The sequence below is a fragment of the Callithrix jacchus genome, chromosome 15 (assembly GCF_049354715.1).
Source record: "Callithrix jacchus isolate 240 chromosome 15, calJac240_pri, whole genome shotgun sequence".
Lineage (NCBI taxonomy): Eukaryota > Metazoa > Chordata > Mammalia > Primates > Cebidae > Callithrix > Callithrix jacchus.
Genome location: NC_133516.1, coordinates 29,716,757 through 29,741,739, shown reverse-complemented (window position 1 = coordinate 29,741,739; position 24,983 = coordinate 29,716,757). Strand labels below are relative to the sequence as shown.

At 38.1% G+C, this 24,983-nt stretch overlaps 1 protein-coding gene across 9 annotated transcripts in view; it reads left to right on the top strand.

Annotated features, from left to right (window-relative positions):
• The window catches only part of SETD2 (SET domain containing 2, histone lysine methyltransferase), a 144,553-nt gene that overhangs the window by 80,683 nt on the left and 38,887 nt on the right, over positions 1-24,983 (top strand). For 5 of the 9 annotated variants that reach the window (XM_078350658.1, XM_035275184.3, XM_035275181.3 and 2 more), the window contains 3 exons: positions 918-1,580; positions 17,570-17,618; positions 22,552-22,735. In XM_078350658.1, coding sequence (XP_078206784.1) covers positions 918-1,580; positions 17,570-17,618; positions 22,552-22,735 — 896 coding nt within the window. Of the gene's footprint in view, positions 1-917; positions 1,581-2,376; positions 3,168-4,264; positions 4,482-17,569; positions 17,619-22,551; positions 22,736-24,983 lie in introns of those variants that run through there. The other 4 variants (XR_013527270.1, XR_013527269.1, XR_008476716.2 and 1 more) reach the window with 3 other exon arrangements.

The window sequence follows — 24,983 nt, the reverse complement described above, 5'->3', positions numbered from 1 at the left end:
ACTCAGGAGGCTGAGGCAGGAGAATCACTTGAACCCTCTGCCAGGAGGCAGAGATTGCTTTGAGTGGAGATTGCGCCATTGTACTCCATCCTGGGTGACAGAGCAAGACTCTGTCTCAAAAAAAAAAAAAAAAAAATTCTTAAGGAAAATAATAATATGATTTTTTAAATATGCTTGTGTTTATATAGAGATGTAGGTTTTAATTTAAAAACAGTAGCAAAACTGCACTACTCTTGTAGAAATAATCTGAGTCCCATCCAGAGGTTTAAAAAGTCAAATGTAGGCTGGGCTTGGTGGCTCACACCTGTAATCCCAGCACTTTGGGAGGCCAAGGTGGGCGGATCACCTGAAGTTAGGAGTTCGAGGCCAGCCTGACCAACATGGTTAAACCCGTCTCTACTAAAAACCAAAACAAAACAAAAAACAAATTACCTGGGCATTGTGGTACATCCCTGTAATGCCAGCTACTCAAGAGTCTGAGGCAAGAGAGGAACCAGTTGCAGTGAACCAAGATCATACCATTGCACTCCAGCCTGGGCAACAAGAGTGAAACTCCGTCTCAAAAAAAAAAAGTCAACTATAGCCAGGCACGGTGGCTCACGCTGGTAATCCCAGCACTAGGCCAAGGTAGGTGGATCACTTGAGGTCAGGTGTTTGAGACCAGCCTGGCCAACATGGTGAAACCCCATCTCTACTTAAAATACAAATGATTGACCAGGTGTGGCAGTGAGCGCCTGTAATCCCAGCTACTTGGGAGGCTAAGACAGGAGAAATGCTTGAACCCGGGAGGTGGAGGTTGCAGTGAGGCAGGATCATGCCATTGCATTACAGCCTGGTGACAAAGCAAGACTTTGTCTCCAAAAAAAAAAAGTCAACTCTACAAAGTGATTTAATTTTTTTTTGTTATTTTTAATCAGATTATAAAGACTTTGGAACACTTGCCCATTCCTACTAAAAATATGTTGGAGGAAAGCAAAGTACTTCCAATTATTCAACGCTGGTCTCAGACTAAGACTGCTGTCCCTCCATTGAGTGAAGGAGATGGGTATTCTAGTGAGAATACATCGCGTGCTCATACACCACTCAACACACCTGATCCTTCTACGAAGCTGAGCACAGAAGCTGACACAGACACTCCCAAGAAACTCATGTTTCGCAGACTTAAAATTATAAGTGAAAATAGCATGGACAGTGCAATCTCTGATGCAACCAGTGAGCTAGAAGGCAAGGATGGCAAAGAGGATCTTGATCCATTAGAAAATGTCCCTGTAGAGGAAGAGGAAGAGTTGCAGTCACAACAGCTACTCCCACAACAGCTGCCTGAATGCAAAGTTGATAGTGAAACCAGCGTAGAGGCCAGTAAGTTACCTACATCTGAACCAGAAGCTGATGCTGAAATAGAGCCCAAAGAGAGCAATAGCACAAAACTAGAAGAACCTATTAATGAAGAAACACCATCCCAAGATGAGGAGGAGGGTGTGTCTGATGTGGAGAGTGAAAGGAGCCAAGAACAGCCAGATAAAACAGTGGATATAAGTGATTTGGCCACCAAACTCCTGGACAGTTGGAAAGACCTAAAGGTAAGGAAGCATCTTTTATTCATTTCAACTTGAATTATTCAGGTTTAGAGTTCTACAAACCTAAGTCAAATTAACTACTTTTTAAAGCCATGTATATTTCTGAAAAATGAAATACTATCTCTCTTACTATCCATTTATAAGTGTCTCAAACATCCTGTAAACCGTAGTGAGTCATATTAGCCAAACTAATATATAGATGTCCCCTTTTCTCTCACTTAGAAAAGTTTATCATAATAGTGAGTTCAGTCATTTAAGTGCTCTTCACATTAAAAACAAAAATCCTTTGAGTAGCAAACTTAGGATTCTATTTGTAATGAGAAAAAATTAGTGTTTTAATTTATTGGAAATCAGTTGTATTAATGGAAAATTAAAAATCAGTTGGAAAATTAAGGTAATTTAGTAGCTTATTAAAAATGATTGAATGTAAATTTTTATTTTAGAAAAACAACTTTATGGAACTAGTTGGTATTCACTTCTGTTGTTGTTTCTGAAGTAGGCCTTCTCTTAAATGCCTATTTCCTTGGACAAAAGAGGAAAAATAGAAAAATCTGGAACTTTCATGCCTATTACATACATAATCTCTTGTTGAAGAATGTAGCAAGATGTGCAGGGTTTGCTTTGCAGAAAACCCAGGCTGAGTCTTGGATAAACACAAGGGTGAATAACAGGATAAACCTAGGGGAGGTGTGGTACATTTCATTTGTAAGTGATGGACTTGGGATCCATGTCTTGAGGACCCTGTGGGAACAGGTTACTGACTAGGTTCTTTTTTTCTATTCCTCCTTTCTTCTGCCAGAGATGAAGCAACCAAATAAATCAGCAATCCTGACTTATGTGCAGCAAGATGAACACCTGAGTCCTCCCTGCCCCTAATTATGATGACAAAGTTCACCCCATTAGATCCTAAGGAAATTTAGGATTTCATTAGGAAATCCTAATGATTTGACCCAATGAAATTAGCCTTTAATACTGAGCAAAATGAGTAGTTGGCGGTTGTGTACTGTGCTTTCTCATTTACTGTGTTAGGACCCTTCTTTAAGTATGTCGTGGTTTCAGCTCTTGTTTACCCATTTGAGCTCTTACTCACGTTACTTTCATCACTTACAGTTCAGTATAAACTCAGCCTTATTATGTCTTAAGAAATCAGGCCTTTTTCTAAATATAAAAGGAAGGGTTCATAGTAAATCTGCTTATGAAGTCAGTATGTGAACTTTAGGAATCAGAATTGCAGTTAATTGAAAGAAGTGCTGGGATAGTCACTTGATGGATTTTTATTTAAGGCCTGCTTTGTGTCAGCACAGGAGTCCCTAAAAGAAGTCCCTCTTGAGTTTGGAGGCTGCAACTAGGACCTGTTAAGAAGCTCAGTTAAGAAGGTGGAGATGAACACAAGTACACAAAGGGACACAGAAAAGGCCTTTACAGCTGTAGTTTAATAGAAGGAGAATACTTCTAGTAGGGTTGTAGACCCAGTAGTTTACTTTTGCCAGAGAAGTCTCTGGTTGACATTATTTTTAAAAACTGCTAAGATGTAATCATTGTAAAGCTGTCTTAAAATCTGGAAAAAGTAAATATTCTTGTTTCTCTGGATAATACTTGGTTTCTGTAATTGTAATGGTATGAATTACTCTCTAGGATATACTTAACCCGATTAGATGTAACTGTGGTAATTTAAACTCACACCCTGGACACACATTTGAGTCCTACCAAATTGTTTCTTCCCCTTCTTTTTATCTTCCCACTCCTATCTGAAACATCAAAGCAATTTTATAATACTGTGTAGCTTGATGATCCTCTTGATTTGAGGTTTAAAACTTTATTCGTACTTAAAATATATCCTTATCCTTCATACTTTGGATTTTTCCTAATTCTTAGTGTCAAGGGAGCCATTAAGGAAGACTCTCCTTTCTTCTTCAAACTTTAGTTTGCTCTGGAATCATTACCCATCTAGAATTGTATTACCGAGAAATGTTTTTACTTGACTGTGAACTGTGATGTTTTGTTATACATTGGTGCTGGGGTGCTTCATTCATTCATTATTCTAATTAACATTTACTATGGCTCTGATTTCCAAACTGTGGTGATAGTGGTTCTTAATAAAACCAAACAAAAACATAGATAGCATTTAACCAGAAGTCTGAAATCCGTAATCCATAATTTGAACATGTTTTAGAGAAACACATTGACTTGATGTGATTACTATATATCATACTGTCCCGGCATTGAAAGAGTTAACTACTTCTGTCTGACTTCCACCTATACGTTTGAGTAGACATTGGCTGAAAAAAAAATGTCTTATTCAGCCAACCTTTATTAGGCACCTATTGTCAAACATTGTGTTAGTTGCTGATCTTTAATTCCAGTATCATACTAAAAAGCATTGGTCTAAGATTGTGGTTTTGTGGTTATGACCATTTCAAGTTTTCCTGATCAACTGGGGGCCACCATAACATTGCTGGACATGTGTTCCCCTTGGCTTTTCTACACACTGGATGGAGTGAAGAACAGAAGGGGATTGCTTCAGATTCCTTAATCTTGGTTTTGCTGTGATGGCAGACTATGGGAATCATCAGTAAATGAAAGAGGGTGGGAGGGAAGGGAATGAAGCTTCATGAATTCATGAATTACTCTTTGTCCTCCCAGATCTGATGATGATCCCCCTTGTAACTTGAACCATTTCCATCTAGCTTCTCAGGGCAGCAAGGAGCTTGTTAACATCACCAGCTGACCATGTGTCTCCTTTTCTCAACTCCATTTCCAACTTCGTGCTGAAGAAAAACAAGAACCTAGCGTGCATTCTGTGAAGAAACAGGAAGATGGTTGGGAAGTTGGATGATGCATGAAAAATATAATAGGTGAAAAGAGGACAGAGGTGGTTAACTCACTGGCGCCGGCGTTATTTTGGTGCGTCCATTGCCGACAATGGATGTCGTTCCGGGAAAATCCCTACTTCTGGCCAGAAAGGATTAAGTGAGCTACTTTTTCTATACCTATATACACAGGACCACTGCCTTGACTCCACAAGGCTTACACATTTTGACTCCTAAAGTGGACCTCAACCAGAAACATCACCTAGCACATTGCCACTAATAAGCATGTATTTATTTTCTTGTGCAAATTTACTGGGCTACATTTTCAGCAGGGATATGTGCATATATTTCTGATTGCAAAAGAAATTGTTGCATATCACCTCTCATGCTGAAAATATACCCTAGACTTTATAGGGCAAAACAGCTGGTTACCAGTGGTGACTAAGTGTAACTTGACTGGAATATCTTCATTCATTTGGATCATAAGAAGAGGAGGTAAGGTTCCTGTGAACTTGGCAATTTCAGTTGCCATTAAATATCAAGAGATTGTAATGGTTAGTGATTCCAGAGCCTCTTATAAACAATTAGATTATAGGATGTGCATCTCTCCTTAGAATGAAGTCTGAGTATTTCCATTTGCATCTGGATTTAGGTGATTTAGGGACAAAATTACCTACATGTGATAAGTTGAACTCTTCTTAATTACTACTCTTATTCTCTTATTTCATCTTTATCTCAAGACATTATCTTTAATTCAGCAAATCAAGTATTTCCCCAGAAAGCTATGTATTAAAACTCTCTATGAAAAGTTAAAACATAGAGTTGCCTAAACTCAGAAGTTTTGAGTCACTGCTTGGAATTTTACTTCATCACTAATATTGTATGTGAAATCTGCTTTGTAACATTTGAAAATGAAATTATGTGTCCTGGATTTCTGTGATGATTTTTGAATTCTTATTAGAGTAAGATTATTCTATATCCATAAGGATTAATATTATCCTTTAAAAAAAATTAGAATTGCCCCTAAAGAATACTGTTTTAGATACAGCAACATTGAAATTTTTAAATAAATGTCTCGTTTGGTAAAAGGCAAAAATGGTCTAAAATTTATTAATGGTCCATTTTGTAAACACATACTTTCATCCAAATCAAGGGTTGGCCAAATCTGCCTTGCTGTCTGTTTTTGTAAATAAAATTTTCTTTGAAACACAGCCATATTTATTCATTTATGAATAAATTATTATTCATTTATTCATCTATGGCTGCTTTTGTGCTATAGTGGTAGAGTTGAATAGTTGTGACAGACACTGGATGGCCCATAAAGCCTAAATATTTGCTGTCTTGTCCTTTACAGAAAAAGTTTGCCAACACCTGATCTAAAAGATAAAGTGCAGAATCTGGCTGCTCTAAACATTCTGGTTTTGAATGAAGTCATTTTCACTTTACTCTTTTGGGTGAGCTCTTAATTCTGTTTCCCTAAAAACATCATGTTTCTATTGCTGCCCATGAAATTAGTTTCTTTTTTTAAGTCTTGACTCTGTTTAGGAAGTGATTTGGATGTTAGACTATCTTGAGAGGTGGGAGGGTATATACAGTATAGAATTTCCAGGCTAGAAGTGATCATTAAGGGATATTGTTATTCCCTTAAGACTGTGACCAAGTTAGTCAGAAACTTCAGACTGTTCTAGTATAGATATAGGTAGTATAATTTAAGTCTTATAGTAACCATATGAAAACACATACATTTTCTTTCTTAATATTTTAAACTTTTAATTATGATATAATTTCAGGCTTAATGAAAAAGTGCAAGAACAATATTCTGTACATATTCTACATGTTACACACATTCTAGTGACAAGTCTAGAGAAAATTCAGTGAAAAATTCCTCTCAACTTTTCACTGAGATTCCCTAGTGTTAACATTTTACCAAAATTTTTTTTTATCATTTTCTGTTTCTAAACTTTAAAAAAGTAAATTACAGCAAAGGTGGGCAGATTGTTTGAGCCCAGGAGTTCAAGACCAGCCTGGGCAACATAGCAAAACCCCATCTCTACAAAAAATAAAAAATTAGCAGCCAGGCATGGTGGCACGCACCTGTTGTTCCAGCTACTTGGGAGACTAAGGTGGGAGGATTGCTTGAGCCCAGGAGATTGAGGCTACAGTGATCCAAGATGGTGCCACTGCATTCCAGCCTGGATGACAGAGTTAGACTTTGTTTCTTAAAACTAAACAAAACAAAAAACACAACAACCACCAAAAGACCTAAGTCATAGATATGATGCCTCTGGATATTATGTGTGTATTCCTAAAACCTGGGATATTTTCCTATGTAACTTTAGTGTACTTATCAAAATCAGCAAATTACAGTGATAAAATACTATAATCAATAGACCTCATTCAGATTTTGCCAGTTCACATAATGGTCTTCATGGCCTTTATAGCAAAAAAAAAAAAAAAAAAAAGGGTGAGAACATGGGAGCAATCATTACATTGAGTTGTATATCTCTTTAGTGTCCTTTACTCTAAAATAGTTCTTCAGTCTGCCTTTATTTTTAATAAAGTTCACATTTTAAAGTATTTTTGAATTTTTGTAGAATATTCCTCTGTTGGGTTTATCCCTCTGTTTTCTTTGTTTGGATTCAGGTATACATTTTTTTGTCAGGAAAATTACAGTAGTGTTCTTCACATTGTACTGAATTGTTCCTTTACTAGCATTGTCAGCTTTGATCACTCTATTAAGGTATAGCCTGCCATACTTTTCCAATGTAAAGTTACTATTTTTCCATTTATAATTAAAAAGCATCAAAATATAAAAAATTTAAAAATATAATTAAAAAGTGTCATATATGAGCAACTTTGGAAATATGTAAATACCCTATTTTTCATAAAATTTATCCATTAGATTTAGCATCCAGTGATTTGCCTAAATTACTTATTACCATGTGGTTGCCAAATGGTGATTTTCTAATTCATCATTCCTTCTACTTTGTTTATTGGACATTCTTTTGTAAGCAAGAACTTCACTTGTTCTCCTATTTGTTCATTGATTTATGCTATTTTACTCGTAGATTCTTATCCAGTAGATTATGATCCATTAACTTCATTATTTACTTGATTTCTTCATTGTCCTACATTTGGCCAGTAGAAGCCCTTTCATGTTGGCTTTTGTGTCATTCTGACATATCTCCATTATTTTATTTTACTTTTTTGGTACAATATGCTGTTCCAGGCTCATCTTGTACTGTCCCATCTCTAGCCCTAGAATTGGTCATTTCTTCAAGAAGCTCTTGTTCCTTGTGTTGGGAACTGTTTTGAAACCAATCGATTCTAGATGAAGTCATCGATAATGGGACATTGCTTCTAGGACCTGTCAACAGACTGTATAAAGTGTGTGTGTGTGTGTGTGTGTGTGTGTGTGTGTGTATCAATGAACATGTATGTACACACAGTGTACTTCATCACTCTGTTATCTGTCATTTCTGTTTCCATCTGTTAATCTGACACCATGCCCTCCTTTGAATCTTTTGAGATTCTTTCTGTGACTGTCCTTTCATTGTTTGTTCTTTTGCCTATTCCTTAAAAATTGTATTTCTAGGGCCACCTGAGATTTATTTTGTTATACATGTTAAATAGGGCACAACAGCCTGGGTGTGGTGGCTCACACCTGTAATCCCAGCACTTTGGGAGGCCGAGGCAGGTGGATCACCTGAGGTCAGCAGTTCAAGACCAGCCTGGCCAACATGGTGAAATCCTGTCTCTACAAAAATTAGCTGGGCATGATGGCAGGTTCCTGTAATCACAGCTACTCAGGAAGCCGAGGAGGGAGAATCGCTTGAACCTAAGAGGTAGAGGTTGCAGTCAGCTGAGATCACACAGTTGCACTCCAGCCTGGGTGACAGAGCAAGGCTCTGTCTCTAAATAAATAAATAAATAAGGTACAACGTTTCTTCTTTGCCACTTTTAATTCAGGCCCCTGCCATTTCTTATACTTTTGCAACATTTATCCTTCTTGCTCTCATTCTTTTCCCCTTTCATGGAATCCTTCATTATGCTACAGTATTATCTTTTAAAAACACAGATGTGATTAATAGGAACCTCTAGTAACATCTCAGAGACTCCATTGCTCCAAGAACAAAGCCTTTAGTGTATGATAGAGAAGGTAATTCCATGTCTAAACTTCTTGCCTAGCAGTTTTTCTTTACACACACAGTGCATGAGGCACATTAGTCTTCTCATACATATTCACCCCTTTGTGTCCTTGAACATACTGTTCCCCTTGCTTGGAATACCTTTTTTTTTTTTCTAAATGAGTTGCAGTTCATTATTTGTCCTTTTCTGTAGTTCTATAATGTAATAATCTTAACTGATTACTAAAATTATTTGCGTAGATGCTTGTTTCCCCTCACTAGACCATGGAATTGCTTCCTTCAAAGGCATGGATTTTTTTTTTTTTTTTTTGAGACAGAGTCTCGTCCTGTCGCCCAGGCTGGAGTGCAGTGGCGCAATCTCAACTCAATGCAACCTCTGCCTCCCGGATTCAAGCCAGGTCTCTGCCTCAGCCTCTCAAGTACTTGGGATTACAGGCGCCCACAACCACGCCTGGCTAACTTTTGTATTTTTAGTAGAGATGGGGTTTCACCATTTTGGCCAGGCTGGTCTTGAACTCCTGACCTCGTGATCCACCCTTCTCGGCCTCCCAAAGCGTTAGGATTACAGGCATGAGCTACCATGCCCGGCCAGCAGGGACAATTTTTTAATCTTTGTAGTAAGAGTTACTTTTATTACGGTATCTTGGGAGTAATGGTTATAATAAATTACTTTTTGTTAATAATGACTCCTGTGTGCCCCCTATAATCTGTGCTACATTCAGTAGCTAGAGTGATCTTTTGGAAATACAAATCCATTCATCTCAGTTTTCTATTTAAATTTTTTAAATGGTTCCCCATTGCACTGTTAAAATTAAGTTTATTCTTCTTAACATGGCTCACATGCCTGGCATGGTCTGGTCTTCATTTATTTCTGCAGTCTCATCTCAACCCAGTTTAGTCAGGCAGTGGACCTCTGCTGCTAATATTCACACACATGCAATCATTCCTGAAAACTCTTTTGTTTTTGAATGTCTCTTCTCATTTAAATTTATTCCTTTTCCACCCGGAAAGTCTTTCCTGTTTCTCCGAGATAGAGCGTATGTTTTGCCCTTTGTACAGGCTCGCACATCTTTTCCAATCACAGGCAGATAACATTTTATAGTGGTACATTGAGTGAAGGAAGAAACTGCTGCTGTCTTGATCACTTGGATCTTCCCACTGTACTGTGAAGAGCTTGGTAATGTAGTTTGACATTTCATAAATATGTGAAAGAAAATATGAAGAAAGTCCATCTTTCCCTTGGTACCTTCATACTTTCTTTTGTACTGCTTCTCAAATCCCTAGTATATATTTTTTATTTGATAGATGGTCAGAAAATATTTTCATGAGTGCATTGTAATCTTTTTAACCCTGTGAAGTTAAGTGATAGTATTTTTATCAGCTGTAAAATGGAATCAGACAGGCCCATGAGGTTGTAACTTAGCTTTTAAGTGACAGCTGACAATTGACTTACGTCTTCTGATTTAACTGCTGTATTCTTCCACTCCCTTTTCTGGTCCAAAAAACAGTGTTATCTTTTCTAGGTAGTTCATGCAATTGTGTATCTTTGGTAAATACTTTTTAGATTATTCTTAATCTGCTTCTGATTTAGACACTATAATAAATTGGAATTCATTGTAACATCATTTAAACAATTTCAGTGTTTTGTTCAGGTATCTTGTTTCCTTTAATACTGCAGAGATTTTTTTTTTTTTATCTGTGATCCATGATTGAACTTCAGGAGATTTTTAGAACCTCTAAAATTACATGTAAGACTGTAGCATTTCTGGGGTGATGGTCCATAAATATGAGCAGGTTCTCTTAACAGGGATGTGTATATATGTGGGTTGAGAAAGGAATGAACTGCAGTTTAAAAAGTGTTTTCTAGATGATTTGGATATCAGGACTCCTACTCTTAGCTTTGGAGTGAAGGGTGGGTAAGGCTAGAAAAGAAGGTGGTAGGGGAACCAAGTTTAAACAGAGTGGCAGTGAACTAGGAGGACTTTTTAGGTATGGATGGCACTTACTGAAGAGCATCATTTAGAAATAGCCTTGTGAGTAACTATGGTCTTCACCAAAAATATAGACATAATGCACAAGAGTCTTTGGTACTGTGCCTAGGACTTTTTCTCTTTTCTTCTTGTTTTTTAGTTTTAAAAATAGGGCATTCTACACATGAGGCAAAATATGAAAAACATACAGTGAAATGTTTCCTCCCACCCTGGGCTTCCATCTGATTTCTTGGAGGCAGTCAATCAAGCAGTTTCTTGTGTAGCTTTCCAGAGATAATTTGTCCATATTATGCATATATTTTATTTTTTTAAATACAACTGGCAGCATTATTCAGCTCCTTTTAATTTAATATGAAGATTACTTCATATCAATTTATAAAGAATTTGTTTTTCAGAGCTGCATATTATTTTACTGTGTAGATATGCCATAATTTATTTAATCATTCTCCTCTTAGAGCCATTTAGGTTGATCGCTTTATTTGCCTTAGCAGCAAGTAATTTTACCTAAGCCGTTTCACACATTGACAAGTGGGAATACGCACGTTGGCTAAGTTACTAAAAATTAGTTTTGTTGAGCTATAGTCTTTGTTACTTGTAATTTTGATCAGCATTGCCAAAGTGCTCTTCATAGTTATTATACCAATTCAACTCTCATTGGCACTGTATATGCATAAGAATGCCCATTTCACCAACCCGGCCAACACAAGTATTGTCAAGTTTTATCTTGGTGAGATGGATAGGCAAAAATGGAATATTGTAGTTTTTCTCTTATGCATTAGGTATTGAACATCTTTCCCTTAGCATTTCCTACTTTAAGAACTTTGTTCATATTCTTCACCCATTTTTCTTAGTGGCTGGAAACTGAACAGATCTTGTTACTTTACATTTCTTGGGAGCCCTGCTATCTGAAGTTAGAGTATTTCTTCAGGGGTTTAAAAGAATAAACAAAATTATTTCATTTCTCTTTTCCTCTTCTCCTTCTCACCCTCTCTTCCTCTTTCCCACTCATGTATGTGATTTTATGAAACTCTCCAGACACATATATTATCTTCTAAGTCTTCTTTCCAGTTTTTCCAGTCAAATCTCTTTGATCTACTTGAGCTCCTCCTCTACCAGGTGCAGACTTGCTAGGTCATAATCTTTCTGTTTTCTGTTTGGCCCTCTTAGCCTTATCACTCAGTAGTATTTCGTATTTCTTTAATTCTAGAAAACTTACCTGCTTAATTTTGTAAAATATTTTTTTCTTTCCTAAGATGCCTTTTACCTGAAGTTGGCACCGGAACTTCTAGGCTCCATAGCTTTGCTTTTCTGTTTTCTTTTTGTCTGTTTTTTTAGCTATGAAAGTGGCAGTTTATTTATTTATTTTTTAGATGGCGTGTCACTCTGTTACCCAGGCTAGAGTGCAGTGGTGCTGTTACAGCTCACTGTAACCTCAAACTCCTGGGTTCAAGAGATTCTCCTGCCTCAGCCTCCTGAGTGGCTGGAACTATAGGTGTGGGCCACCATACCCGGCTAAGTTTTTTTCATTTTTCTAGAGATGAGGTCTTGCCATGTTGCCCAGGCTGGTCTTGAACTCCTGGGCTCAAGCAGTCTCCCTGCCTTAGCCTCCCAGAGTGTTGGGATTACAGGTGTGAACCACTGTACCCAGCCTTGCTCATAGTATTTTTTTTCTCTTTTTCTCAGTATTGCTGTCATTTAGAAAAATATTTAGGAAAAAAGATTTGGTTGGCACATAGAAGATTTGATCTGTACTTGTTAGCAAGAAAAAACGAAATCTGGTCTTAGTTTTAAAAAATAAATCTGTGGCTGGGTGTGGTGGCTCATGCCTGTAATCCCAGCACTTTGGGAGGCCCAGGTGGGCAGATCACCTGAGGGCGAGAGTTCAAGACTAGCCTGACCAATAGGAGAAACCCATCTCTACTAAAAATACAAAATTAGCCAGGTGTGGTGGCTCATGTCTGTAATCCCAGCTACTCAGGAGGCTGAGGCAGGAGAATTGCTTAACCTTGGAGACAGAAGTTGCAGTGAGCCGAGATCACGCCATTGCACTGCATCCTGGGCAATAAGAGTGAAGCTCTGCCTCAAAAAAAAAATCTGGTATCACAGAACAGATAATCTGACCTCTATAAAATAAAAGGTGGAAAACTTACTCATGTAAATTATGTTGTTCTCGTAAGTGTTATTTAACTTAGGAACAGTCTAAACCAGTGGTAACATCTTTTTCTTAATGAGAAAAAGATTTCTTATAAATTATTTAATAATTTTATTTTATTCCTGTTTCTACAGTATATTTTTAGAGTTTATTTGGGTTGTGTTACTGAAGTGCTGGATTGCTTCTAATGAGTACTTTTTGAGCCTGTTATAAGAAAACAAATAAATTGTAGATTAGGCCATGCGACTATATGAAACATACTATTTCAAATTAGAGACTTTTCTTCTCTACCTTTTACTTTCATTTGCTTATTTCTTTCTGCATATTTTCTGTCTTGGCAGTCTCCAGAAGTACCACTATGTGTTATTGTTTCTTAAATTTCCCCAAATTGTGATCTTTTGCTTTAGCCTGTTTCCTGAATTTCAGATGTGTATTTATCACTCTGACCCTGGAAATACAAAATGTTTTGGGCTATAGGTGAGGCTTTTAAATAGTAGTTCTTTCCCGGGATAAAAGAGATTGATGATATAGTGATAAAAAGAATAGGGTATATGAAATACTTTGAGTTTATGTAGCACTGTTTAGGTTATTTCTATAAATTAGAAGTAGAATTTCACTTGTTGGTCCATTCAGAAAAGAATTGAGTATTGATTATATGCCAGATACTGTTCTTGATGCTAGATATACAGCAAAGAATAAGACAGTCTGGGCCCATAATAATTACAGCTTGAGTGTGTATGAGTTGTGTGTTTTAGTTGAGATTTGCACCTGGACACTAAAGAAATAAGAGGATAATATATAAAGAATATCAGATGGAATGTGGAAGCAGATTCTTTTAGGACTCTGAGGGCAAGATCAGTCCCAGAACCATGGTCTCTTAACTTACAGAATATCAAATTTGCCAGGCATAGTGGCACGCACCTGCCACCAGCTACTTGGAAACCTGAGATAGACCCATCCCTTGAGTATCGGAGTTTGAGGGTGCAGTGAGCTATGATCACACCACTGCACTGGACGTGATGGCTTCCAGCACAGGAGGATCACTTGAGGCCAGGAGTTTGAGACTAGCCTGGGCAACACAGTGAGACCCCTCCTCTATACACACACATACACACAATATTAAATCTTAGAACATCCACAGTCATGGGCTGGGCGCGGTGGCTCAAGCCTGTAATCCCAGCACTTTGGGAGGCCGAGGAAGGTGGATCACGAGGTCAAGAAATCGAGACCATCCTAGTCAACATGGTGAAACCCTGTCACTACTAAAAATACAAAAAATTAGCTGGGCGTGGTGGCACGTGCCTGTAATCCCGGCTACTCAGGAGACTGAGGCAGGAGAATTGCCTGAACCCAGGAGACAGAGGTTGCGGTGAGACGAGATAGCGCCATTGCACTCCAGCCTGGGTAACAAGAGTGAAACTCCGTCCCCCCCCGCCCCAAAAAAGAACCTCCACAGTCACTGTCTTCAGTATTCTCTTCCAGTAAATAAAATTTTGACACCTTATAGATCTGAAAAATGTTTTTATTCTCCCTTGTTTGGCAGATCATACAATTATCATTTTGAAATATTCTCTTATAATATGCCAGTCTCTTGAGTGGAATATTTAACAAAGTAAAGTGATTTTACATTAAGGGTTAACATGAATGAAGCATTTTCTATAACAGACTCTGTGGCCTATGGATGTGACATTATTCCAGACAGACTCAAGTATCACTGAGACTAATACTATTTATTCACAAGACAGAATGATCTTAAGAAATGTCAAAATTACCCTCACGTGGCTGCTTCCTTCTCAGCTTTCAATATTGTGGAACTTTGGAAAACTTCAGTTGTATTTTCAGGACTGCACTCTCTTAATATATAAAATAAGGAGGAGAGAGTAGGTAATCTGAGTTGCCAGCTTAAATTTTGTATGTACCTTTGACTATATAAAGAGGGAGGATCAAGTTAGCCACTCCAAGTGCTTGGGTGTTATATTGATGGGAATTGTTTCTCATATGATTAGGTACACAGTAAATAGTAGCTCCTGGTCATTAGTTAGTAGCAGTTATCCATTTTGTGAACATCAGAATACATTTTCAACTTAGTTGATCTAAACTTTTGAATGTAACTAAGAATTTATCTTTGAGAAGGATATCCGGTGGTATATTAACTGCCACTGCAGAGTGGGTCTCCAGCTTCAGACCTATGTAATAAATTACTTTAAATGTTTGTAATGAATGCTTATAATGCCAAGATATTATACAAAAGAAACTAGGTCAAAATTATGATATTCTTAGTTGGACCCTCAATACATCGGTTCTAAGTACTTTTTGTGAATGAACCTTCTGTCTTGTGAAGTGCCTAGGGTTACAGTGTACCTAATGCAAATGTCATTTCCAAGCTTCTTAAAACTAGCAGAATACCTTTTTTCTCTTATAGTGTGGGTAGATGCTAATAAATGGCATTCTTTCTTTTTCCTGTCTGGTTACCCCTCTAAGAGGTGGATAGAGGAGTAAGACAGATAGAACTAAGAGTGCCAGCCTGCTCCTTCCTGTCTTTATTCCTGATTCATTATTACCCACAGCTAGAAATTGACAACTAAGTAACTTCAGATGTCCCTCATAGTAGCAGATGGGAAAGTATCCCCTCTCTGGAGGCAAACAAAAGCAGATCAAGAGAAAGGAGAGCCCAGATGTCTCTTAGCTGAGGGCAGGCATACCTAGTTTTTACTCCCAGCTTCTCTCTTGTGAGGAGGGGTGAGTGAGGATGTTCAGAGCAGCCAGTAGTTAATTAGTTCTTAACCTTCAGTGTGCATTAGAATCATCTAGGAGCTTCTAAAAAATATACATATCTGGTACGCACATCCAGAAATTTAGATTCACTTTGGGGTAGTATTTCCATGAAAGCTTCTTGGGGTGGTTTAACTGTGCAGCCAGGGTACCGAATCACATCTCTAATGAAAATCCTTCTACATAGGAAGGAGAGGTTAAGGGGATGAAGGATGTCACTTACATTTGTGCATAAATCTCAAAATGGTACTCCGTCTCAAAATAGTGTTGTTAGGCATATCCTGTGTCATCTAGTACAGAAGATAAAAGTGCTCTGCAGTTAGACTGTCTGGTAGCATCATAACCTTAGGCAGGTTGCTAAGCTTTTAAAATAAGTTTTCTTATTTGTAAAATTGAGGTAATAGTACTTACTTCATAGGGTTGTTTTGAAGCTCAAATAAAATAATATATTTGAAGGGCCAGGTACAGTGGCTCACGCATGTAATCCCAGAGCTTTGAGAGGTTGAGGTAGGCTGAGGTCAGGAGCTCAAGACCAGCCTGGCTAACATGGTGAAACCCCATCTCTACTAAAAATACAAAAGTTAGCCAGGCATGGTGACATGTGCCTATAATCCCAGCTACTCAGGGGGCTGAGGCAGGAGAATTGCTTGAACCCAGGAGGCGGAGGTTACAGTGAGCCGAGATTGTGCCGCTGCACCCCAGCCTGGGCAACAGAGCAAGACTCCGTCTCAAAAAAAAAAAAAGATAGTGTATTTGAAATGTTCAGCATGATAACCTGGCACACAGTATAAGTGCACAATTAATTATAATAAGCATCTTTATTAGATAATTTGTCAGCATGCATATAGTATTGGAGATTTTGAAAAATCCTTATTTATATAGGTTTCCCTGGATCTGTGCAGTCACAGTGATCATTTTTAATGGCAACTGAATATTACATTATGACCTTTCCTCAGTTCTGTGACATGTAGCTTATTATTTTCCACAAATATTGTTAGAACCAACAATTGTGGAGAGGAGACCACACAGTTGTGGTTAATATTATGAGATTCCTCAGAAAGGAGGCTATTCATATTACATACCATGGAGAGTGTGTGGGTTTGTTACTGGTCCACTTAAGATGACTGGATAAGAAAGTGGTATGCTTAAGAGTTATTTGATGGACTGTGGAAGTGAGGAGCTGTTAAAGAACAAAATAGCTTCTAGGCCTTAGATTAACACAACAAGAAAAGGTGCTTCAAAGGCCGTAAACAGTTTACATTTCTCAGGATCGATTTTGGTGTAGTGATCAAGAGGAGCAGTGATCTAAAGCTTATCTTTTATATTTTTTATAATAATCACAGTGCAAAAGTAGATATTACATTTGGCCATTAGTCATGTTGGTTTTGCATTTATAGAAAAATATACTGAATAGTATGAACTGTCCTTAGATGTGTAATTTTTCTGAAGTGTTTTTATGTAATTGGATAGTTACTAACCTTTTCTTCGTATGAGTAGAGATGCTAAGTGCACATTAGAATTATGAATACCTGGTTAGGCATGGTGGCTCATGCCAGTGATCGCAGCACTTTGGAAAGCTGAGCAGATTGTTTGAGCCCCAGGAGTTTGAGACAGCCTGGGCAATGTGATGAAACTCCATCTCTACAAAAATAGAAAAAATTAGCCGGGCATGGTGGCACGCAGCTGTGTTCTTGGCTACTTGGGAGGCTGAGGTGGGAGGATTGCTTGAGCCTGGGAGGCAGAGGTTGCAGTGAGCCAAGATCATACCACTGCACTTGAGACTGGGTGACAGAGCAAGACACTGTCATTAAAAAAAAAAAAAAAAAAGTCAGGAAATGCATTCTTGCCAGAAATGACCCAGTCATTTAGTATGCTACTTTGCTAGTGAGATCATACAGGCCTGATAGATGTAAATATATATATTTGTGCTATATGTTGTTTTTAAGGGGCCAGGATAGATTCTTATTTAAAGCAAAATATAAGTCACATTTTAGAGAATAATTGAATACCAGCCTGTTCCTTTTCCATTTCTTTATTGTCATGTGAAAACAATCAGTTTCAAAGCAATCACCATTTCCACCCACACTAATAACCCTCTTTCTGGTTTATTTTTTTGCAGGAAGTATATCGAATTCCAAAGAAAAGTCAAACTGAAAAGGAGAACACAAGTAGGTATTCAGAGATACTCTGTGTTGATGGCTTTACAAATATTTTTGGTATGTGCAGAGGTAACCAATAAGGACTTGAGTTTTTTTTGTTTTTGAAACTGGAGACTATGTAATTGGGTAAATGAAAGATTTGGTGTAAAAATTTGGAAACTTGCGCTTTTATTCTTAATAACATTTTGCTAAAGGAAATGTCTCTTATGCTTTTGTTGTTGCTTTCCTTGAACTCAGTCTTTACTAGCTTTTCTTCTATTTGTTTTCTAGAGCAGACCTTCTTTCTTTTTTTTATTTAGCCTTTTTTTTCTTTTATTATTGTAATTTTATTTTCTTCACACACAAAAAAAAACCTGTACTTCTAGATGTCTGTGGGAGGGTCTTTACCTCAAGATATTTATATGCAGCTGGGCAGGTTGGCTCACACCTGTAATCCTAGCACTTTGGGAGGTCGAAGCAGGCGGATTGTTTGAGCTCAGGAGTTCAAGACCAGCGTGGGCAACATGGCGAAACCCCATCTCTGCAAAAAATACAAAAATGTTAGCCAAGTATGGTGATGTGCACCTGTAATCCTAATTACCAGGAGGCTGAGGTAGGAGGATCACCTGAGCCCAGGAGATTAAGGTTGCAGTGAACTGTGCTTGTGCCACTGTACTTCAGCCTGAGCAACAGAGAGAGGCCCTGTCTCCAAAAACAAATAAACAAAGATGTTTACATGTAAAATTTTATGTGTACACAGTTGACCCTTGAACAGCACAGGGGTTATAGATACTGACCCCGTGCAGTCGAAATTCCACATAACTTTGACTCCCCAGATTTTTGTATGTTATGTATTTGTATTATATACTATATTCTTACAATAAATTAAGCTAGAGAAAATGTTAAGAAAATCATAAGCAAGAGAAACTATATTTATTCTTCATTAAGTGGAAATAGATCATCGTAAAGGTCTTCATCCTTATCTTCATCTTGAGCAGACTGAGGAGGAAGAGGAAGGTTTTGTCTTGCTGTCTTGGGTGGCACAGGTAGAAGAAAATCCACATATAAGTGGACTTTCATGCAGTTTGAACTCAATGTTGTTTAGGGTTGACTATATTGACTTTTCTGAGGCAAGTTCAAAACTTTGAGCAGATTCTCAGTCACCCCTGAAAAGGTTAGAATCATTGTTTCAGAATGGATATAGCAGGGAGGCCATGGAAGTCTGGTGTCTAGACTTTACCACTTAGTTACATTTCCAAGAAACTTATTTATTGATTTACTTTTTAGAGACAGGGTCTTACTCTGTCATGTAGGCTGAAGCACATTGGTACCAACATAGCTCTCACTGTAGCCTCGAACTCCTGGGCTCATCCTCTTGCCTCAGCATCTTGAGTAGCTGAGCATATAGGTGCGTGCCATCACAACTGGCTAATTTTTTAGTATTTTTGTTGGTAGAGACAGAGTCTCCCTATGTTACCCAGGCTAGACTTGAACTCCTGGCCTTAAGTGCTCCTCCCGTTTCAGCCTCCCAAAGTGCTGGGATCTCAGATGTAAGCCACTGTGCCCAGCCTTAAGAATTTCCTTCCTTTCCTCCAGCAAACTTATTCAGAGATTCAAGGAATGGGATCACTTATAGTGGTTATTGGTTTCATGAGTACTTCCACCACTTGCCCACTATAAATAGAATGAAGAAACCAGTGTAATAATTTTTTGACTTTTTATTTTTGGTGTGCATAACGTTTTATATAATCTTAGTCTTATCAGTTAAAGACCTGTGAGATATCTTTTGCACCATTGTTTATCTTTTGAATATTTTTAGTTCCATTCTGGTTTAGTCTCTTCATGGCCACACATTCTACTTAGGGCTGCAAAGAACTCTTCCCATAAGAAAGAAGGCAGGACTGGGCAATAGTAATTGGCAAAACCAGTGGCACCACTATAGGGTTGATTATTAGAAGCTCGCTTTCTGCGATCACTGAATTAAAACTATTAGCAGGGCCAGGTGTGGTGGCTCATGCCTGTAATCCCAGCACTTTGGGAGGCCAAGGTGAGTGGATCACAAGGTCAGGAGATAGAGACCAGCCTGGCCAACATGGTGAAACCCCATCTCGACTAAAAATAAACACACACACACACACACACACACACACACACACACACACACACACACACAAAATGGGCTACACGTAGTGGTGTGCACCTGTAGTCCCAGCTACTTGAGAAGCTGAGGCAGGAGAATTGCTTGAACCCGGGAGGTGGAGGTTGCAGTGAGCTGAGATCGTGACACACTCTAGCCTGGGCAACAGGAGCGAGATTCCATCTAAAAACAAAACAAAACTATTAGCAACACAAGCAAAGTTTAAATATCTGTGAGCATTTCTCCACAATATTTTGCAAATATCTAGTCTGGTATAGCAAGATACTTGCAAAATATTGTGGAGAAATATTTTGCATCCATGAGATGCAGAGGATGATCTGTAATGAACAACTATAATCTTTTCAGGTAGTAGCCCCTTGTCTGCCAACCTGTCTCTCTTTCACATGTGGAACCCTCCATCTCCATCTCAGGTTTTAGAATAAGGAAATGCTTACAATTCAAGCCTAGTTTATACTTCTTAATGTCAAACAACTAAAGCTTAGAACCTTTAAAATTCAGAAGGATTGTGAAATTCTTAAGGAAATACATAGTCTAACTTTACCCTCATTTTTATAATATTAGTATATCAGCCTGAATAAATTGAATGACTTGTTCGCTTTACATATTCTAAGGTGCAGAGTCAGAATATGAACTGTTGGTATGATTCCTTTTTTGTTTTATCAGGTTATAGTGAAGAAATAGCCACTTTAAGGAACTGTATACTAAGTCAGAAACCTGGGGGAGCAAGATAGACGTGGGTAGATCCAGATGCAACTGGATAATGCTAACCTCATAAAAGGATGTAGTGCTAATACCTCATCAGCTGGAGCAATTAATTTAATTATACAGCATTTTCTACCAGCATGTGGTACAAATGAGTTCTGTTAGCTTCCCACTGACAAATGCTTATACCTGGCTGTAGATTAGTAACCATGTTGCAGTTCTTTGGGTCTTTGGGCCGTCTAAATGGAGAACTGTGAGAAAAGCTTGTGAAACTTAGGTTTCTGAGGGAGTAAAACAACTGATAGCACATTTTTCTGAGATGAGAAAAAGAAAAAGCAGTAAATGTCAATTGAGAAATCTTCCTTGTCCTGTGAGAGAAATTCTCAACAAGAGAGCAGTACTAACATACACAAAGCAACAGCATATTATGCCAGTCATTTGATACTGAAATGTTTAGTGGTGAGATTTAGACCTCTTAAGGAGATGAGAAACCAGGAGGGTGTGATCAGTAAAAAGTAGTACTTAGGACAGCTTTTGAGAGCACTGCAGTGGAATCAGGTACATGAAATTAAGAACCGCTAGCAACACAAGCAAATCTCACAATCTCAGTGAGATTAAGAACCATTCTAGGTAAACAGAGACACTGTAAATTAAGAAGGTTATTAGTACCATCTTTGAATAGGAAGCAGGCATTCTGATTTTTTGGTTTGTTGGTTTGTAAGAGACAGGATCTTGCTCTGTTGCCAGACTGGAGTGCAGTGGTGTAAACAGAGTTCACTGCAGTCTGGAATGCCTGGACTGAAGCAGTCCTCTTGCCTTAGTCTCTTGCAAATAGCTGGGACTACAGGTGTGTGCCACCATGCCCAGCCTGGCATCATGTTTTTTTAAGATGTAGCTCTCAGTCTGGGTGCGGTGACACGTACCTATAATCCCAGCACTTTTGGATGCCATGGCGGGCGGATCACCTGAGGTTGGGAGTTTGAGACTAGCCTGGCCAACGTGGAGAAACTCCATCTCTACTAAAAATACAAAATTAGCTGGGCATGGTGGCACATGCCTGTAATCCCAGCTATTCAGGAGGCTGAGGCAGGAGAATCGCTTGAACCCAGGAGGTGGAGGTTGCATCGGGACATTGCATTACAGCCTGGGCAACAAGAGTGAAACTCTGTCTCAAAAAAAAAGATGGAGCTCTCTGTCTTCGATGACTTCCAAAGTTATCACCTGTATTTGAGATACTTTCCTTTTATTGTTATACCTTTGACTCTTGAACAACACAGGTTTGAACTGCACAAGTCCACATATGCAGTGGATTTTTTTTTTCAACCAAATCTGCATAGAAAATTTAGTATTCATAAGGTATGAAACCAGACTGTTAGGAAGGGCAGCTTTTTTGTATATGTGGGTTTTGTGGGGTGGATTGTGGAGCTTGAGTATGCAAAGATTTTGGTGTGGAGGGAAGGGGTTCCTGGAACCAGTTCCCCATTTATACCGAGGGATAGCTATAGTTCGTTAAAATGTTGCCTAATAAAGCACTTTTTAAATTTTAACAGATGGGGTCTTGCTTTGTTTGGCCAGACTGGAGTATAGAGGTGCAATCATAGCTCATTGCTGCCTGGAACTCCTGGGCTTAAGCGATCCACCCACCTTAGCCTCCTAAGTAGCAGGGACTACAGCCACCATGCCTACTTTAAAAAAAATGGCTTTTCTCATTGAGGTTTTTATGCTTAGCACATCAGGCTACTTTTCTTAGGTTATAAATATGAAGAGTTAGGGGGTAGTTGAAAGCTTTTACATTTTTGAACTGACAGACTACCTTGGTAAATGTAATGGGAGTATCTTGCACACATGTGCTCACAAAACTTATTATAGAAATGTTAAAACCTTAGGCTGAGTCTTTGGTGGAGAAGAGGAGAAAAGGGCATTTGTGAAAGAGACTTTTGTTAAGTTTGTATCACATTCAAATTCAGAACTGGGTAGATAAAGGAGAAGTTCAGACATATTTGTTTGATAGAGGTTTTATTATACAGTTGATATATTGTCATGATGGAGAAAAGTTCACCAAATAAACTTAAAAAAAAAAATCCAAAAACCTTTTTTCCTTAGTAACTGAACGAGGAAGGGATGCTGTTGCCTTCAGAGATCAAACACCTGCCCCAAAGACTCCTAATAGGTCAAGAGAGAGAGACCCAGACAAGCAAACTCAAAATAAAGAGAAAAGGAAACGAAGAGGCTCTCTTTCACCACCTGCTTCTGCCTATGAGCGGGGAACAAAAAGGCCAGATGACAGGTAAGTGGCCTGTGTGAGTTGTTTTTGTTTTTGTTTTGAGCAAGTTAAAAAGTCCCCAAGTCATATACTTCTGGCTTTTGGAATTAGTATTCGCCTTTTGATGAGTGAGTATAAAACTTCACTGATAAATCTTAAGACAGATTCTCTGTTGACAGTAGTAGTAGCTGTGAAGATTAATAGGTTTTGGTAGTTGAATGGTTTCTATTTGATTAATATTTAAATGTCATTTTGGGAGCCAAAGATTTATTCTTTCAAATGCAATGGGGGTTGGTGGGAGATAAGCCTTCAAAGATAATGGTGATTCTTTAAAAGCCAGAACTTTGTTTTCTTGTGAGTCTTGTGCCATTCTAATCAAAATGCTGATTTTAATAAATCTAGTCAGAGATTACACCAAGACCGTTATGAAGTAAAGAAAGAAAAGAAAATAAATAAAAATAAATAAATTTGTCAGAGGCTCTCTGGACATGCTGGTCGAAAAACAAACCATATATTTGCTGGGGGCCAGAAAACTTTTATCCCAGACAAGTTATTTTTAAATTAAATTTGCCTTTTAAAAATTGAGATAAAGCATTTATATACTGCATTTGGCAGAATTTTTTAGTTTTAGGCTATCTGGGTATGTAATGTGATTTTTATGTGCATTTCCCTAATTACTAAATAGATTGAACATCTTGTCATATATTTATTGGCCATTTCTTTCTTTTGTATGTAGTTAACCAGTTTTCTCAGCACCATTTATTGAAAAGTCTATCCTTTCCCCACTGTAAGTTCTTGGGGCCTTTGATGAAAATGAGTTGGTTTGTAAAATGCGTGGATTTATATCTGCGTTCTCTATTCTGTTCTGTTGATCTGTGTGTCTGTTTTTATGCCAGTACCATGTTGTTTTGGTTACTATAGCTTTGTATTGGCCATTTCTGTTTCCTGTTCTATGAAGTATCTTTTATGTGTTGATCATTCATTGAATTATTTGTCTTTTTTAGCTTTATGTGTTCTTTATATTCTAAATATAATTTTGTCTTCATGATAATTGCTGCAAGTATTTTTTCCCAGTTTATGGGTTGTATTTTGACTCTTTGTAACTTTTGATACATAGAATTTGTTAATTATGGTTTAGCTGAATATATCATATATAGTATATTTTCCTTATAGTTTGTGCTTATTGTGTTTTAAGAAATCCTTCCCTATCCTTGAGGAGGTGCTATTCTTTTCTATTTTCTTTTAAGAGAATTAAGTCCTTAATCCATTTGGAATTAATTTTTATTTATATTATAAGGGAAGGATTCAGTTTTATTTTTCTCAAGTACCCAATTGTCCCAGCACCATTTATTTGAAAACCCATCCTTTTTTTATTTGTCTGCAGTGCTGCCCCTCTCCCACAAATTTTCATATATGGGAAGATCTCTTTCTGGGGCTCATGATGACTGTAACTTCTATTAGGTCTTGGTAGCAAATCACTACCCACTTCTTGGTTTTCCTCTAGGAAATCTTGTCTTTTCTCAGACTTTATTCTTCTTTAGAATCTGCTTCTTTAGAACCCTACCCATCAAAGAGATGATTCTGTAGAGACTTGACATTGATAAAATTTTGAGTATGCCTATCTCTGTCTAACTAGGTCTATTTTGAGACAGGGTCTTACTCTGTTGCCCAGGCTGGAGTGCAGTGGCATGATCATGGCTCACTGCATCCTTGCTCTACCTGCTCCGGCTCAGGCAATCCTCCCACTTCAGCCCCCTTCTCATCTAGTAGGTGGAAGTGAACGCCACCACTCCCAGTTTTTTTGGTTTTTGGTTTGTTCGTTTTTCTAGAGATGAGGTGTTGCCATGTTGCCCAGACTGGTCTTGAATTCTTGGGTCTCGAGGCTGGTGGAACACCTAAGGTCAGGAGTTCAAGACCAAGCAGGCCAACATGTTGAAACCCTGTTTCTATTAAAAATACAAAAAATTAGCCGGGCATGGTGGTTCACACCTGTAATCCCAGCTATTTGAGAAGCTGAGACATGAGAATCACTTGAACCCAGGAGGCAGAGGTTGCAGTGAGCTGAGATTATGCCATGTGCTCCAGCCTGGGCGACAAGGTGAGACTGTCTTAAAAAAAAAAAAAAAAAATGCATACAGTTTTGTAACCACCATAATATTCATTATACAGAGCACTTCCATCACCTTAAAAAATTTCCAGCCAGGCGTGGTGGCTCACACCTATAATCCCAGCACTTTGGGAGGCTAAGGCAGATGGATCACAACATCAGGAG